The sequence below is a fragment of the Tenrec ecaudatus genome, chromosome 6, assembly GCF_050624435.1.
Source record: "Tenrec ecaudatus isolate mTenEca1 chromosome 6, mTenEca1.hap1, whole genome shotgun sequence".
Lineage (NCBI taxonomy): Eukaryota > Metazoa > Chordata > Mammalia > Afrosoricida > Tenrecidae > Tenrec > Tenrec ecaudatus.
Genome location: NC_134535.1, coordinates 52,937,335 through 52,952,532, shown reverse-complemented (window position 1 = coordinate 52,952,532; position 15,198 = coordinate 52,937,335). Strand labels below are relative to the sequence as shown.

The 15,198-nt window shown below is 34.8% G+C and overlaps 1 protein-coding gene across 2 annotated transcripts in view; it reads left to right on the top strand.

Moving 5' to 3' along the window:
- Window positions 1-14,650, top strand: part of ZDHHC17 (zDHHC palmitoyltransferase 17) — a 95,970-nt gene extending 81,320 nt beyond the window's left edge. For both annotated transcript variants that reach the window (XM_075551252.1, XM_075551251.1), the window contains exons 11-17: window positions 2,092-2,214; window positions 2,960-3,022; window positions 6,836-6,929; window positions 7,768-7,851; window positions 9,590-9,747; window positions 11,101-11,195; window positions 11,715-14,650. In XM_075551252.1, the coding sequence (XP_075407367.1) occupies window positions 2,092-2,214; window positions 2,960-3,022; window positions 6,836-6,929; window positions 7,768-7,851; window positions 9,590-9,747; window positions 11,101-11,195; window positions 11,715-11,853 (756 nt within the window). In that variant the 3' untranslated portion in view covers window positions 11,854-14,650. The remainder of the gene's footprint in view (window positions 1-2,091; window positions 2,215-2,959; window positions 3,023-6,835; window positions 6,930-7,767; window positions 7,852-9,589; window positions 9,748-11,100; window positions 11,196-11,714) is intronic.
- Window positions 14,651-15,198: the final 548 nt, after the last annotated feature.

The window sequence follows — 15,198 nt, the reverse complement described above, 5'->3', positions numbered from 1 at the left end:
TTGGCTGATGGCTGTTGTGGACTTCTTTAACCTTTCTTCAGCTTCAACCTGGACTTACATAGGAGTAGTTGGTCTGTTCCACAATCAGCCCCTGGCCTAGTTTTAGTTGCAGATACTGAGCTTCTCCATTGTCTCTTCCCATAGATATAATTCAATTTTAATTATGTGTATTCTTTCTGGAGAAGATCCTGTATATCCTTTGTATGGTTGATGAATGTTATTTGCAATGAAGTCATTGGTCTTGCAAAATTCTGCCATTCAATCTCCAGCTTCATTTCTACCACCAAGACCATATTTTCCAACTATAATTCCTTCCTCAGCTTTTCCAACTTTCATCTTCTAATCACTGATAATGATCATTGCATCTTGATTTTATGTTTGATCAATTTCCCACGGAAGATGTTGATAGAATTCTTCAATTTCTACATCACTGGCTTTAGTGGTTGGTGCAAAAAAAATTATATAATACTTGTATTAATTATATTTCTGTGTATGCAGACAGATATTATCCATCACAGACAGCGTTGTACTTCAAAACAGATATTAAAATGTATTTTTTGATAATGAATGTAGTTATCTGTAGTCGGTGGATTCACCTCTTGGTTCAGTTCTATTCGGTTGGTCTGTGCATCTGTCATTGTGCCTGTGGTAGGCTTTTTAAAATACCATGGCTGTGTGGTAGGTTTTGAGGTCTGTCGTTGAAGAGGGCCTCTTGTTTTGTTCTTCTTTAGTAGTATTTTGCTTATCTGGGTTCTCTCTCCTTTCCATATAAGGTTGGTGATTTATTTTTCTATCATCTGGATCAGAGTTATGCTTGTGACTTGCTGTGGCCAGGATGACGATTTTGCAATAATATTAAGTCTTCCTGCCTGTAAACATGGTATATTCTTCCACTTACGTAGGTCTCCTGTGGTAGTGTTTTGTAGTTTTCTTTGCACAGTTCCTGTTTCTGTGGTTATGTTTATTCCTAACCCTTGCAACTTTTGGGTGGCTGTTGTAAATGGTGTTGCTTTTCTGATTTCCTTTAGAGAGCTCTCAGTTACTGTAGAAGAATCTGACTGATGTTTGTATGCTACTCTTCAACTCTGCTCAAACTTTGCTCCTTCCAACAATTTTCTTGCCTTAGTCTTTAGAAATTTCTACGTATAGGATCATAGTTTATGCAAATCTAGTTTAACTTTGTCAATTGGATGTGTTTCATTTACCTTTCTTGCCTGATAGCGCCAACTAAGACTTTCAGCATAATATTGAATCTTGAGTTCACCATTCAATGCTACTGCTTGGATTTGAACTTGTAGGTACCCTCTAGGACAGAGTCCAACTACCTCCCTCTGTGAGTTTTGAGACTGAATCTCTAGGAGAGATTATCTAGTCGTCTTACAGCCTAGAAAACCCTGTAGGGCAGTTCTGCTTGAACAAAGGGTCCCCGAGTCAGAATCAGTACTGCAACATGCAACAACAACAAACTGTTTCCATCACATCCATACATGTGTGTCTTCCACAATTAAGATCAACTTGAGTCTCATCATAAAAGGCAAACTTTAAAATGTGTGTTCACTGAATTCTACCATCTACCCTAATTGATAATTAAACTTTATTAAGGTATGATAACCATTTACTCAGATCTCTGGCTAGGCAAATGTACACAGTACATATATAAAGTTTTAAATTAGAGGGGAGGCAAATATTTCCTTTTTGAATTCCCTAGAGTTAAGAGAAATTAGATATTTGAGACACACCTTTGTAATGCATATAGATAGTGTATTATTGACTTGAAACATGAAAAGTCTATTTTTAATGCAGTTAAAACTGATCATTTGAAAATATGTATTTACTGAATTTTTCATGTGTTGCACTGACTTTAAAAAGTGTTAAAGCCTACATGATGTATAGTTTATGAAGAAGTCACATTTTGATGTTTTATATTTAATTATAAATGTAATGGGAAATATAGCCATTTTGATGCAAAAAAAACTCAGCTTGTTGATTGGTAGGGCATTAGCTTTCATGGTATAATTTTATGTATTACACATTTTTATATGTAATTTTAATTTACCATTGCTTCTTTAAATTCCTTAACTCTATGTACATCTCAACTTTTTATTTATCCATCTTCCATTCCTTGTCAATAGTGTTGCACTTTTCTACAATTTTGGAAAGTCTTGGAAATCAGATCCAGGAATTATTAAAGCCACAGAAGAGCAAAAGAAAAAGGTATCAAGATACAGTGTTTCTCTGACAGATTTACCATATGTGTTTAAATAGCAGATTAATTAGAGTGAAAAGAGGAAAAAGCGTCTTTTGGAATGACTCTGTCGGCCTGCAGACAATGAATGGCTTGACGGTACAGATGTGTCATTGCAGTGACTAAGACTTTTCTGGGCATCCAGTGCCCCCTTGTTCTACAGCCCAGATACTTAGGGAAATGGAGCTTGTAATCTAAATGCCGTCATGTAAGTAGAGAATTCAGCTAGAGCTAAATTGCCTGCTCTATTCTGACTCTGAAAACAAGGCTTATCAATTATTCCTATCCACAGCAGAGTAAAAGACTGGCACATTCGTAGTCTGTTCCCTTTGTCCGGGCTCCATAGAGATTGCTACTCTTAAATTACAATATTTTGAGATGTTATTGTTAATTAGTTTGCCAGATTTTCTTAGTCATAACCCAGTTCGAAGATTATGCTCTAATTGGATTTAGAATTATGTTCATATCATCAACACCTGTACAGGTTAACTTTGGGCTTGCCTTTTTGTATGTCCAAGAAATACAGTTGATTTATTGCAATGAAATAACACAAGTAAGTGAATAAAGTATTTTACTTGAACTGAAAAATCGTGGTAAAGTAAAGATGAGCATCTTGTTTATTGATTAATATTGATGACTCACTGGTTGGGGAACTTTGTCTACTGGGGAAGATTTCCATGTTGAATAAAATATTGCTATTTTTTAAATTCACAGACGATAGTTGAACTTGCAGAGACAGGAAGTCTGGACCTCAGTATTTTCTGCAGTACCTGCTTGGTAGTATTCTTTATTCTTTCCTCCTCTTCCCATTGGCATAGCTTAGAAGGTGTGGGGGATGGGAAACAAGGAAGTAATTTCTTTAGGCAAGCACATTTTCACTTCCCTTCCTATCCCCCACCCCCCGCTCCCCCAAAGTGGCTTTTAAGCCATAGAAATAAAGATGGTGAAAAGGTGACTCATTTCTTATGTGCTTATTCCCCTTATTTGTAGAAGCTGATCATACTTTTATTTAGAGGCATCAGTCATTCAAACTACGTTTTAGTCTCTTTTTCTCTCTTAAAATGTAACTCAGTAAACTAAAAGCTAAGTAGTAAAACACCTAAAAATCAGAGTTTCACTATAATTTCCTAATACATTGTTTTCCTAAATACATTTTAAGAAAGTGGACTTGTATTTCAAAGGTCAAAATGAAAAAATTCATTACATAGCCTTTAAGACAACATATCCTCCAAACAGGCTTAATGTGAATGCCTATATGCAAGTGTATATGCAGTTAAATATGTTTATGGAATTAGGTGTTATTTTGACATTGTTTATTAACTAGACACTTGAATTTTATATAGAATCAAAAACTGTTTTATATGTTAATTATTTTCAGCTTAATTCTTATAACGCATATGCCTAAAATTATGTAGACTGTCAAACTGTTCCACAGCGTTTTTCAGAATGAAAGGAAATAACCCAAATAGTACCTAAAATATAGAGCATATTTATACCTTTATGTTACACATTGCATTTCATTAAAATCAACATTAGATTACTAATTGATTAATGGTTGATAGGGTTATACAATGAGTTTTGAAATTTAGCACTAGTTTTATAAGAGGACTTCAAAAAGTTTGTGGAAAAACTCCATCATACTTTAATTCAATTGTTCAATGAACTTTTTAAAGCCTCCATTATACATACGATGTAAATTGCTTGACTTAATATTCTTATAATTATGATTGTTCAATCAAAGAGTATACAAAATATACTTCACTACTTTCATAATAGCTTTAGAATGATGGCTACATTCTCCTTTGTTTTCAGGCCTCCTCTAGGCTTAAGAATCATTCACATGATTGGTATTCCTGTCTTAGTGCCTAGAATGTTTTTATAAACAACTGTTTCTGTAGAAATATTCTCTTTTGCATAGTCAGATGTTCACTGATGAAGTACTTACGATATGACATACAAGTTATGTAGTTGCTTAATACAGACAGTAGTTTCATTGTAAATAAATATCCAGCGGCAAGAGCAAGACTATTTTTATCAATATCATAAAAATGATATTCAATTTTATTATATTCAATCATGCACCTCTAAATAATATTGCAGATAGTTAATAAAATCACCAAAGCCAAACCCACTGCCATTAACCGAGTTGGTTATGACTCATAGTGTATCTGTGTAGGGTTTTTGAGACTATGGAAACAGCCTCATTCTTCTCCTGCAGAGTAGGTTTCAACTGTCAGTCAGAATTCTTGACCTTGTTTTAGCAGTTTAATACTGAACCCTTAGTGCCACTAGGCTTCTAGGTATATAATATCATGCTGCAAAGCAGTTTCCCAAAGCAGGTGATACCACCCTGCTGGAGCCACTGGAACAATAGGGGGAGTGGGGTGTTGCAAAAGCAGAAACCTATACATTTTCCTGGATTATGTGTTATAAAATAAAATATAATAATTTTGTGGGGCACTAATTTTTTTCTTTCTTTTTTTTCCCTGAAAAGGGGGTTGTAGGCCAAATAAGCTTGGGAGCCTATGCTATAAAATAAAGACAGTGTTTTATAATACACTTATTAAAATTGGCTGAGGTATTCATTATATGAGAATGCTCCATACCCTGAGAACACATGTGCATAACAGTTTCATAAAAATGACTTATTCTAAGTGAATCAGCAAGACTGTTAAGTTCAGGAGCCCTGTTTGCAGTCTTTAATTCAGACTTAATTGACTAATGTTGTCCAAAGGGGCTACGTAGCTGAGGATTTCAGGTCAGGATAGATAGATTTATGCCCTTACTGATTTCTCCTCCTTTGATTTCGTTTGATAGCTGTGGCTAATAACCCTTTCCTTTTATCCATGGATTACACAGTCCAACAAAAAAGCTTTTGTCTTCGTGCCTTGATCTTTAGGCCTTTTCCTGGGCTTATTTGAGGCACGGATTCAGGAAATTGCATTTGCTAGAACATATCTGCTCTGGTTTCTTATATGTCGAATGACTGGAAAGTGCATTATCAGCAATCTGTGCTTTTGGTATGAAATATGTAGATTTTTCACATAGTACACTTTTCCCTTAATTTTTAATGTTTCCTACATGCTTAAAAGATAATTTAAATGCTACATTGAAATACCTTGGGGTTTTGTTTGTTGATTTTTTTTTTTTTAATGGGGAAGCAGAGTGAAGGGTGTCTTGTACAGGGGTCCTCAAGCTTTTTAAACAGGGAGCCAGTTCACTGTCCCTCAGACCTGTTGGAGGCCCGAACTGTAGTTTTAAAAAAAACTATGAACAAACTCCTATGCACACTGCACATATCTTATTTTGAAGTAAAAAAACAAAATGGGGCAAAAACACCCGGCGGACTGGGTAAATGTCCTCGCGGGCCGCAGTTTGAGGACGTTTGGGCATCTATCACAAAGACTATAGCTGATGGGAAACTGGTGCCGTTTTTGGAATCCATGGGTGAAATATACCCAAAAACAAGGCTAACATTTCACACACCAAAAAGTGTTTTGGCCTTATTTTACTAGATAAAAGAATTACACAGTCCTTGTATACCTTTTCCTTGGTACCTGGAGATAGTGTATAACCTTATGCAAACTAGTTGAAACACCAGTGAGTGATATTACAGATACTGTTCCTGGGATGGGTTAGTAACTGATTATAAAGCCAGCATTGAGACTACCAGACTTGTGAAGATCACCAGTGCGTTAACTTCACTTGGCTGTTTTAGAGTAATGCCAAATAAAAAGCCTTTCAGAAGGCTTAAATACTGAAACAGGATAAACACACATTTTTCTTGCCTGTCAAGAGCTCAATACTAGGTTTTATGGTCTCTGTAAGAAATAGTGGTTATTTAAACTTCCTGTGCATTTTCTTAGCCAGGGTCATACATTTCAGCAAGGGAAATGCTATAGCTTATTCTGAGTTCTCAAGAGGCGCTTAGGAGAAACGGATGTCTTGTGTATGCTGTATTTTCAATGTCTGTCAGTTTGTCACACTGGGCGGTGTTCATTCTGTGGCACATGGGGTGACTGAGTCAGAACCAACTTGATAGCTCACCGAATGACAACATTCTGTTATTTGGTAATTTGGGCAACAGGCATATTTTAAACATTATTAATTCAAAACCTGTCTGGCCTTCCTTTCACTAAGGAACCATTTTATTTCATTAGTGAGTGATTAGTATCATGACCATTAATCACACTTGGTCTGCGTTTAGGAGCCTGGATTGTGATATTTTGTGTGTGATATAACTTGCCTACACAGTTACCCTTAATTTTTTTTTACTTTTCAGAAATTTAAGGAATGGAGAGAAACATTCTTAGCAATAGTAATTTTGTTTTTAATATTTGTGTTACTTTATAAATTCATCATTCTATTGCAATCTTGGGAGTTTATATACTGGAGTACCTTTATCCTGTTTATTGTTACCAGTTAAAATTTCAAAAAGCAAGAGTTTGGTTTTATTTGTTTGGAAATTATGGTGCACTCCTAGTCTAAGAAATCTAGTTGCTTTTGCATAATTGTGTTTTGAGAAAGTAAATGTTCGGTTTTTCTCTTGGTTATGGCCTTTTATAGTCCTTTTAACATGCCTGTTAACAGATACGGAAACCAGTGAGGTCCAAACATTGTGGTGTGTGCAACCGCTGCATCGCAAAATTTGATCATCATTGCCCATGGGTGGGTAACTGTGTAGGTAAGTTATGTTAGTACTTTCTAATTATATTGTTCATTTAAAGTACTTAAATTATTTTAGATAACTAATGAAGTGCAATATTAGACATTAGAAAAGTTCATTTCTGCGCTTTATGGCACCCTGCATTCCCTTCACCGTCATTTATTTTCTGGTTTCCAACTAGTTATCTTAGTTGGGTTGGAAGGGGTTATAAAGTCAAAGTATGGAAAAGATTGATAACATTTATCTTTCCTTTTCTGGTCTTTCATACTTTACCCATTAGTTAACAAGGACCTTTCTACTTTAATTAAATTAAAGGAAATAAAGTAGTATAGATATTTGAAGTAATTTCATGTACAGTGGCAGAACAGAATGCAAAATCAGAACTCAGCATCCCTTAGTGTTGACTACATAGTCTGATGAGATGGACTAAGTGGTCTGAGAGAGGACCCTGATTGATATCTTATGAGGTTACAGGAAGGAAGCACTACAGGGATGCTGTGACCCTGCTGGGGAGAAGCCTTTGAAAACCCGTATTACAACATTCACAAAAGTAAAGACAACACCAGGTCATAGTAAATCTCAGGAAGCAAAGAGTAAGATTGAAGCCTTGGCGTTGTGATTTATTTGGGTCAGAATGAATATCATTGCAATCATCACATCTTTATGTGTCTTTATACGCATTCTTATTTTAAGACTTTTATTAAAACATTTATTTTATTGAAAAACATTCTTTAAAATAGTTAATATATGTGATTATTGTCAAAGTTATATCACACCTTTCATGGCATACCCCCAAAAGGTGTATTTCCAGTTGTTTTTTCTTAGCTGAACAAAATTGCTCTGTGTTGTTCTTCAGGTGCAGGCAACCATAGATACTTTATGGGCTACCTATTCTTCTTGCTTTTTATGATCTGCTGGATGATTTATGGTTGCATTTCTTGTGAGTACAATTAGTTTTTTGCCTTATTAAAACATAAATGTTGCGTAATCAGATACCATATTAGCAGATTATAATAACAAAAGTTTTCAACTAAAAATCACGGTGTGGGGCACCTTACTACAATGAAGCATAAAGGAGAAAAATAGCTACAGAACTATTTCAGTATTATCAAATTATGTTCAGCATGTAGCATATGAAAACAGAATTATTGACCAACTTCCCTGTTTTGAATTCTTGTCTACTGAAAAATGTGTTGGTTTAATAGGCTTTGAAAAGCTTCTGGGAGAAATACACCAACATTTTTCACATCATGTGCTTGCTTTTCTCTAGTAGTTCTTAACAGTATTTGTGCTAGTTCCTTTGTTTAAACATTTGGGGAAATATACTTGAAGTTAAACTTATACAAGGCTTGTGTTATCCAGAAAAGTAAGGTATTACTGCTTATTAAGAATATTGATAGGTAATAGATAGTACCCTTTTCGGAGTAAGTTTTCACTCACTTAGCCATATAGGTTTAATACCTTAGTAGAAATGGTATTTTTTTTCTTGGGCTGAGAACACATTTTGGCAAAAGTTTAAATGAAGGTGCTAGTTACTGTGCTTTAGGATTTGGTGCCACAACATAATTATGCATTAGATCTTGGTTTGAAAAGAAACCTGGGCAGAGGGATGCTTTCCTCATATTTCTGTCCTCATAGGTAATTGGGAATAATGTCTTGGAACTGCTGCTACCTCTTCAAATAGAGATTTTATGGAATAGTGTATTAAATTTGCTTCATTTTTTAAGAACAAATAGGAGATTTCAACAAAATTTCCTTGGTTGACTGTGTTAGGCTCTATCAGATTGATGTATTCTCTTTAGCCATTTCATAGGCATTAGAAGTAAACATCTCAGCCTGTTACTTTCTGGCTCTGTGGTACATGGAGCAGAGATTGAAAAAGAATGATCTGATCTTTAGATCACTATCAAGGAATTTGTCCATCTGTTCACTAGTGAAGCAGAAGAAATTAGTGTAGGCATCAACATATCTAACAGAGGTTTGGGAGTGCTGTTTTCCACTTGGTCTCATATCCTACTTTTGGGAAAGGGTGATTTGGTCATCCCTTGATGTAAACGCACTATCCTTCAAGTACATTCTTGTCACAAAGCATGTAGTGGATGCTGCTGCTCCACTTTGACAAATAGAGATGACTGGCTCTAGTCAGAGACCTTTTTCAAACACAGCCCTGCCAGCAACCGCTCCTCTTTATGGCAGCGGCTCTCAAAGAGTAGGAGACTACGCTGGGAGAAGTTCACCGCACCACAGTGGCCCGGTTATGTGTTCTAGCCTCTTCCAGAGAAAAATCTCATTTATGTATGAGGGAGCTTCAAAAAGGCCAAGGAAAATTTTCATTATCTTTTTATTGTGGTTTTCTACAAACTTTTTGCAGCCCTTGGTATATCCTCTTATTTTTGTATAAAGAAATGTTCTTTTGAGTATGATATGTATGCAATGCCAATTTAAACAAGAAACTATTCCTAACATAAAGTAAATTTTTAAAGATTGGTTATTGCTTTTCCATTAAATTATTTTATTAGCATATAATTGTTATAAAAAGTATAGGAAACATTTGCTATTGAAAATTATGAAGTGAATCTAGACTCTCTGATCATGTTTTCTAAGCATTGCCTAGAACATATGCATACATTGGGTGTTTGAATGATTGAGTACATATGAATACTTTTGCTCTGGTTTAGACTGGGGACTCCACTGTGAGACCACGTACACCAAGGATGGATTTTGGACATATATTACTCAAATTGCCACATGTTCACCTTGGATGTTTTGGATGTTTCTGAACAGTGTTTTTCATTTCATGTGGGTGGCTGTACTTCTCATGTGTCAGATGTACCAGGTATGTATAAGTGTGCTTGTCAGCTTGCTAACTGAAAATGTTCATAATAGTTCATACTCTTTTGAAACATTCCAGCTTTCAGTGATTGATTTTATCTTTGGATTTATCTTCTCTTGTTGGCTTAGTGGGTTACTTGTTGGACTGCTAACCAAAAGGCCAGCAGTTCTAAACCACTCGATGCTTTCTATTCCCATAAAGAGATACCACAAAGTCTCAGAACCCGCAGGGCGAGGTCTCCCCTATCTTGTAGGGTAGCTGTGAGTCAAAATTTACTTGATGGCCCTGAGTTTACATCTGTAGCCTCCTCTTCTTTTTCTCATAGTAAGAATGTTGTAAAATATTTCTATTACATTTTAAATAAAATTGAACACAGCAGATTTGGTTCTCACTTATCTAGCTTTATACTGTGATATTGGACAATTTTTACAGTGTATCGGCATTCTCATTTCCATTCTGCTTGTTGTTCCCATTGATCCAGCTTCCCTTCTCCTGCTTTATTATTTCGTCTTTGCTTTGGGTAAATGTTGATCCTTTAGTTTCATAGTTAATTGTGGAAGGGAGCACATTACTCCTGGATATATTATTTTATAAGCCAATCTTGTTAGGCTCAGTGCCAAGTTCAAAGGGTATCTTAGGGGTTTCTCTTTTGGTCTCAATAGGTCTTGCTGGTTTTTGGAAATTGAACTTTGTTCTAAATTTTTCTCCCATTCTATCCAGGACCTTCTCTGTGTCACTGGTTAGAATGGTTTGTATTGATAGTCAGGCACCATCTAGTTCTTTTGGTTTCATGTTAGAAGAGGTATGGTTCGTGTAAATTAAATTCTTCTTTAAGACTTTAGTTTCTTTCATTCACCTTTAATTCAGATAACTAGAGACCAATAGTTGTATCTTAGTTTCACATTAAGAACTTTTGACATTCAGACAGCGCTTTATATTCCTGTTGTCCCGGGTTCAAATACATCCAATTAGATAAAATAAGAAGCTAGATTGATAATGCTATTCGTTTTGCTTTTATGCTCATGGTATAATTTTTATGATCTAAAATAATTATTTGTTTACTATTTTAAAATATGGTTTTAAAAAAGTTCCTTTTTAAGGAGGGTAATGGTGAACTTCTTTGTGCATAATAGAATCTGTCCATGGGCACAATGCCAAGCAACCTGTTTTTAAATATATTTCCCATTTAGCTGACTACACAGTGAAAATGACCTCATGCAAACGAACTTAACGATCTTCTCTTGGAAAACCAAAATTCAGACCTCATAATTTTCTCTCCATCCTAGTCCTGAAAATAAGCTTTTAAAATATGATACATTCAGAGGGAATAATGGCTTGCTTGCTTTTACCTGTTAGATATCATGTTTAGGAATTACTACAAATGAAAGGATGAATGCCAGAAGATACAAGCATTTTAAAGTCACAACAACATCTATTGAAAGCCCATTCAAGTATGTACACATGCTTACTGCATTTCCAAATGTATCATGTTATTGAAATCCTAATACTTCTGGGGTGCTGCTCTTTATCCCTTTGTCTGTTATTTTTAATTTCAATGTTCTTATGTCTACTCCCAAATCCATATTACTTATAATTATTTTTTCTTTCATTTTCTCAGTTTTGGAATTAATTTTCCTTTTTCCAAAAGATCCATCTATCTATAAAATAATTGTTAAAATTTATTTAAAATGCATGTGACACTGGAATGAAAGAATCCATATGTGAATAACTTTAAAATTGAATTTTATTACCCATTAAGTTAACAAAATAGAATAAAATCATTGTTGGCAAAACTGGGGTGCAACAAAGAAGTCATAGGTGGATAGATCAAAAGATAGGAAGTACAATTTGACATGTAAGTTGGGTTTTTACAGTTAGGAAAAATAACATCAAAATTATATTGAATGTTATATTAAATCATTGTTCTAATTGACTCTGTTTACTTACTTTGGGTTCTATTTGTTTTTTAGCCATGGATGTATAAGAAACGTCATAGACTTCTTTGAATTTCGATGCTGTGGCCTCTTTCGTCCTGTTATTGTGGACTGGACCAGGCAGTATACAATAGAATATGACCAAATATCAGGATCTGGGTACCAGCTTGTGTAGCACCATCTTTTCTAATGAAGAAGATAGCTGAGTGGTGCCTGAAAACTGTGTCTGTCCGTGTCTCTCTCACTCTCGAATCCACATCCTTGGAACAATAGCATGCTGTGTGTAGGGCTAACAATTAATTTTACAGTTTCATTTTTGACAACATTTTTATTAACAGAAGTAAACGTGGACAGAACACGCTGCCACCACTGGAAAGAAGAAATACCGTAGGATTTTAATAGTTCTTCATGTGGAAATTTCCAACCTACTCAACTTTTGGGTTTTGTTCTCATAATACTTTCCATGAAAAGAGCGTGGACTTATTCTGTTGACAGATATGATGTACTGATTAGAAATGCTTGATTCTAGTTCAAAGTAAATTTATAGTATATGGTTACAGTTTATGATGCAAGCTACTGTTTATGATGCAATCTACAGAGTCAAAACCAACTCAATAGCACCTAACAACTGATAGTAATTGCATCTCATTCCAGAAGAGTCGTCTCAAGTTGATTCCGATTCATATTGTGTACATTTTAGAATGTACACCTAAGTAATGTGATAAAAATCATGTGGTCATATTAGGGATCTACTGCAATGTTTCTTCAAAGGCACAAGAAAATAATGTTTTTTAAAAAATGTGCTAAAATATTTTCTATCAGCTGTTGCCTGGCTGATGTTTCTAGTTCAGTAAAATAATTTGTAGTAACTTTGCTCTGGGGTCTTCTGGTCTGATAATAAAGCACTTGCATGAGCACCATAAGTCACATAATTTTGTTCAAACTTAAAAGCCCTACTAAGTGCATGATAAATTTCATAGGATGTATACTAGTAGACACTATCCAGTGAGTATAAATTAGAATTTAATTTACTGTGCAAACAGCATAATTTTTAAGAGTTGAGGTGATATTTACAGGAAAGGCAGAACAAATAAGTTAATGCAAAACTCTAAGTTCTAGATATAAGTGGATATTTCTTAAAATTCCAAGATGCAAAATAAACTAGGAAAAATAATGGCATTTATCTAAAGATGGAGCATGATCTCTGTACATAGCACATGTGAATTAAAGAAAAACTAATGGTATATTGTGGTTTTTCAAAAATGACCTATCAGAACATAAAATTTAATCCCAAAGATTATTTCAAGTTTCCCAATATTGAATGTTTTTAAATTCATTAAAGCTGTGTAAAAAGTTCAGAAAGATTTTTTACTATAAACATGATGCACTGATCAATTTGTGTTACAGCCTTTCCATACTCTCAAGGTGAACTACTAGACACTTGCTTCGTAAATACTGTTTACAGGGTAAGACTTGGTTTAGTCCTCTTACGTGCTGTAGCAAACTGTGGTTCGAGAAACCTGTGGGAAACTTGTGAGAGGGAACGGGGAAGGTGGGAGGGAGGGTGGATGGGTGGGTGGGGTGGGTGGTCAGACTGACAACAGATCCTAGACCAATGTAAAGAATGTGTATCTGTATATAAATAATTTATCAAATAGTTTTCTCTTTGTGTCTATATGTGTTAGTGTATTTAAAGCTGGTCATTTCATTTTATCCAACCAAAAAGAAAAGGGAGATAGCTAGTGAGCTTCTAGTGCTGTCTAATACTGCTGTTAATAGGCATTGTACCCTGCAAGTTCACTGCATGTCTGATGCTTGGTAAAATTAGTATTTCCTGTAAAACGCAGATTACAGGTATTAAAGCAATCTCGTGGTATAACCCGCCCCTTGCCTTAGTAAGAGGAGCAGTGAAAATGTATATAGTTGATGTTCAGTATTTCCGAGTACATTTTTTTATATATGTATATATATATAGTTGTTCCTTTGACCTCAAGTCACACATCAAAAACGACTACCCTTAGTGTATGTGAGTGTTTTAATATTAGAAAAATTGGCATATGTACTTTATTTTTGAAAAGGAAAGAGAGGGTGTGGGTGGCAATAGCACTGTGCCATTTTTGTCATAGAATGTAAGAAATTGGTTAATTTTACAAATGTCTCTGCTAGTTTTGACTACTAATTGGGGGAATTTTTAGATATTTTTTGAATTCAAAGTTATTTATACAATACTAGAATTTTGTTTTAATTTTTGTATTTTGAGCCACTTCCCATGAAAACTCAGTTGTGATTTTTATCGACTACATTTTTATGAATAGCTGAAGACTGTGGTAGTTTTCTCCAAGTTTGGATAAGAGTGTTGTTGCCATTTTCTTTCTTTGTGGTACAATATTCTTTTTAGTGCACATGACATGTCTGTAGTTAAATAGAGAAAAAGACAGCTCTCTTAGATGTAAAATTATATGGGACATACTACCAATGTGAATGCTTTCGTACTAACCATCTCATAGTACAAATGAAATCTGTAACTCAGAAATAGGCAGGTGATACAGAGCCAGCCATGCAGCAGTGTACCGTCTATTAAATTACTTCGTAGGCCCTGTGTGTGGAACCAATGTAATCCACTGCTAACGTTGTGTGTAAGGTTGACACACGGGGAACGGTTCACATCAGCTTAATTTGATCATTTAGCAAGTAGCAGTTTAATTTAGTCTCAGCCCAGACATGAATTTCTTCCTTGGAATTTTTATTCTTCATAATTTTTTCATGTCCCCAGGAACTTATTTAAAATATTAACAAATGTAAAACAGCATTATTACATCTTAAACTATGGCTTTTAAATAATATTTTCTTTATAACTGTGCCAAGTATTATTTTACTACTTACTGTGTTACTCTGTGGAAAGAATAACCTGTAAAGTGTTTAATAAATTAGTTCTCCTTACATAAATTAATTCTGTGAAAATTTTGTAAAATATTAATCAGAATAAATATTGACTCTTAAGTATGTGCTTGTGTTGTGATTTCACTTAAGAAAACTTGACTGAACAGTTGTGGTAGTGGAGCCTGTGAGCTCAGATTATGTATGTATTGCCTGACCTAATATGAGTAAGGTGACGTGAGATTCTTAGTTAAGTTGGCAAAAATAAATGATGGGGGAGATCGGGGTTACAGTTTTTAAAAGATGAAAGAATTTTTATTTGTGTAAAATGATTCAGAATTCTCATGTACTGAAGCTCAGTGTTAAATCTGAGTATGTTGAAAGCCAGTGAAGAGACACATTAAGTCTATCAAGTATTGATCTCATTTGCTTGGAAAAGCAAAAATAAAGGAATCTTTCTTTCCCTGGTGCTCACGTGGTTAAAGTTAGCCCAATGTTATTAGACAGTTCTTAAAATTTTTATAAAGACAGTCACTGGCATATAATTCACATCATACAATTCAATACTAAAGCATGTTAAGAGTTGTACAATCATTGCCACAATCACCTTTAGAAGCTTTTAGAAACTTTTCTTCTTTCTTAT